At 38.8% G+C, this 2,959-nt stretch overlaps 1 protein-coding gene across 1 annotated transcript in view; it reads right to left on the reverse strand.

Annotated features, from left to right (window-relative positions):
- Window positions 1–2,959, reverse strand: part of LOC107658096 (rho guanine nucleotide exchange factor 6-like) — a 40,201-nt gene that overhangs the window by 9,139 nt on the left and 28,103 nt on the right. The window contains exons 15-17 of the mRNA XM_016446532.1: window positions 831–946; window positions 560–739; window positions 91–111 (exon numbers count right to left, since the gene is read on the reverse strand). Coding sequence (XP_016302018.1) covers window positions 91–111; window positions 560–739; window positions 831–946 — 317 coding nt within the window. The remainder of the gene's footprint in view (window positions 1–90; window positions 112–559; window positions 740–830; window positions 947–2,959) is intronic.

The raw sequence follows: 2,959 nt of genomic DNA on the forward strand, positions 1-2,959 counted from the left end.
CACACACACACACACACACACACACACACACACACACACACACACACACACGTACTCACACAAAACACACAGACACACATCTACTCTTACCTTCAGGATATAAGACATCCTCTAAAGAAGCAGAAAATGGAGAGAGAATGAAGATGTGTATGAGAATAAAAGAACAGCCTGACAGGAATATGATGGAAAGATCAGTGAGAGGTGAACATTAATTGTTGCAGAGAAACAGAAAATTTCACATGCATTTCATGATCGTCACTAACACCCTTGGTAAAATCTTGTAGAGAGGCCATGCACATTAATAAGATGTTCGAGTGGGCTTTGGGTAGAGTTAGCTAATCTGCAGCTCAAAGACCACTAAACATTCCACTTAAATCTGAGATAACAACACCTCCACCGCAGCTTGTGGTGAAGAGGATGAAGGAGGCTGCTGGCTGAAAAACTTTACAGTCAGAGTAGCTCTGTGTGCATCGGTTTCCTGTTAGGACCACCAAGAATACACAAAGGTAAATTACGCTCCCACTCAAGATCTCTTATGACTGTTTTCCAGAAAGCATACCTCTTTATAACCTAGCGCAGCGGAGGGCTTGAGAGGCGGCGCTGGTCTCAGACAGCTTAAGGACCATGGCTTGGTGATCTTGGGGGTTTCGAGAGGGCCTCGGTTAGCCACAGCAGTACCGAAACTGTGCAAGTGGTGGGACGACGTGCCAGCCATGGTTGTAAGCTTAGCCTCAACACTCTGCTCATGCAAAATCCACAAGAAAATAATGATTCACCTGTAGACGGTCATCATACTGAGAAATAAGGTGCAAAAAAAGAGAAAGTGTTACCTTCAATGTTGTTCCGACTGGACTTCCTTCCTTGGTGTAAGCATGAAGATGTTCTAACCACTCCAGCTGCTCCTGTGCACTACTGCAGAACACCATGGTGCGATCTATTGTCCCTCCTAAAAACACAATCAAAACATGGTCAGCAAAATGGAAGATACAACAATACTGCAACTGTTCAAGCATGTGCATCCTAACATTAGATACGTTTTATTTTGAAATGTTTGAAATAAACAAAACCACAACAACAACAACAAAATACAGAATTAAATGGATAGTTCACCCAAAAATAGAAATTCTGTCATTTACTCATCCTCGTGTGGTTAAAAAAAATCTATGCTGTCACATGGAACGCAAAAGAAAAAATTTGGAAGAATTCTCAAGCTGCCATTTTTCCATAGCAGACATGCCTGTTAAAGGGGTCCTATTATGCTTTTTCACTTTTTCAACTTTAGTTAGTCTGTAATGTTGCTGTTTGAGCATAAAAAAGATCTGCAAAGTTACAAAGTTCAAAGTCCACTTCAAAAGGAGATATTTTATTTAACAGAAATTACTTTTCAAAAACTACAACGAACGACTCGTTTGGACTACAACTCATATTTTCCGGGATTTGTGATATCACAAATATCGATGAATGGGACGAGACCTGGTTGAGCTGCACTAGAGAAGGCAACGAGTGTTATCACTATGTCGGAGACACGCTAGCTTTGAGTGGTTACAATCATCCGGGTTTAAATTGATTTGATTTTGACGTAATATTTACACTGAAGCTCGCAGGCGGCTATGGTAAGGGGCATGGCATTTCCCGACCAGGCGCCGAGTGGTGCCAATCACAACAACACACTGGCCCAGCTAACCAATCAAAGCACATTTTGTATTTCAGAAGGCGGGCCTTCATTTGATACAGGAACTATTCGAGCCGTTCATGCCAGACTGGGGAGAGAGGTGTTATAATAATGTAAAATATGTAAAAAATAATGTGTTTTTCGAACAACCTAGTATGAGAATCTGTTCTAGTACACCCCGAAAACAAAATCAAGACTTTGTAAAAGAGCATAATAGGACCCCTTTAAAATTGAAAATCACAACAACACACTGGCCCAGCTAACCAATCAAAGCACATTTTGTATTTCAGAAGGCGGGCCTTCATTTGATACAGGAACTATTCGAGCCGTTCATGCCAGACTGGGGAGAGAGGTGTTATAATAATGTAAAATATGTAAAAAATAATGTGTTTTTCGAACAACCTAGTATGAGAATCTGTTCTAGTACACCCCGAAAACAAAATCAAGACTTTGTAAAAGAGCATAATAGGACCCCTTTAAAGGGATAGTTCACACAAAAATGAAAATGACCCCATGATTTACTCACCCTCAAGCCATCCTAGGTGTATAAGACATTCTTCTATCAGATGAATACAATCGGAGTTGTATTAAATAATGTCCAGGCTAATCCATGCTTTATAATGGGAGTGGATGGTAGCCCAAAATTTGAAGTAAAAAAAAATTGCACCCATCCATTAAAAAAGAAGTCCATACGGCTCCGGGGGGTTAATAAAGGCCTTCTGAAGTGACGCGATGCGTTTGTGTAAGAAAAATATCCGTATTTACAACTTTATAAACCTTACTCTCTAGCTTCCGCTAACTGTTGTACGTGCGTTCACGAGAGAGTGGAGTCCAGCGGATGACGAATCACCAAAGCTGATTTTCAGCATCATTACTCCAGTCTTTGTCACATGATCCTTCAGAAATCATAATATGCTGATTTGCTGCTCAAGAAACATTTCTTATTATTATCAATGTTGAAAACAGTTGTACAGCTTAATATCTCTGTGGAAACTGGGATACGTTTTTCAAGATTCTTCAGTAAATATAACGCTGAAAATAACAGCATTTAATTGAAATAGAAATAGAAATAGATATAGATATAAATAGAATAGATATATGAAATAGAAATATTTTGTAACATTATAAATGTCTTTACTGTCACATTTTATCAATTTAATGCTTCCTTGCTGAACAAAAATATTATTTCGTTTTTTAACTTTCTGACCCCAAACTTTTGAACCGTAGTATATGAACATTAAAATAACATATGAACATTAGCATATAGATGGCTTCAAATGTAATCTA

The sequence above is a fragment of the Sinocyclocheilus anshuiensis genome, unplaced genomic scaffold (genome assembly GCF_001515605.1).
Source record: "Sinocyclocheilus anshuiensis isolate Anshui unplaced genomic scaffold, SAMN03320099.WGS_v1.1 scaffold227, whole genome shotgun sequence".
Lineage (NCBI taxonomy): Eukaryota > Metazoa > Chordata > Actinopteri > Cypriniformes > Cyprinidae > Sinocyclocheilus > Sinocyclocheilus anshuiensis.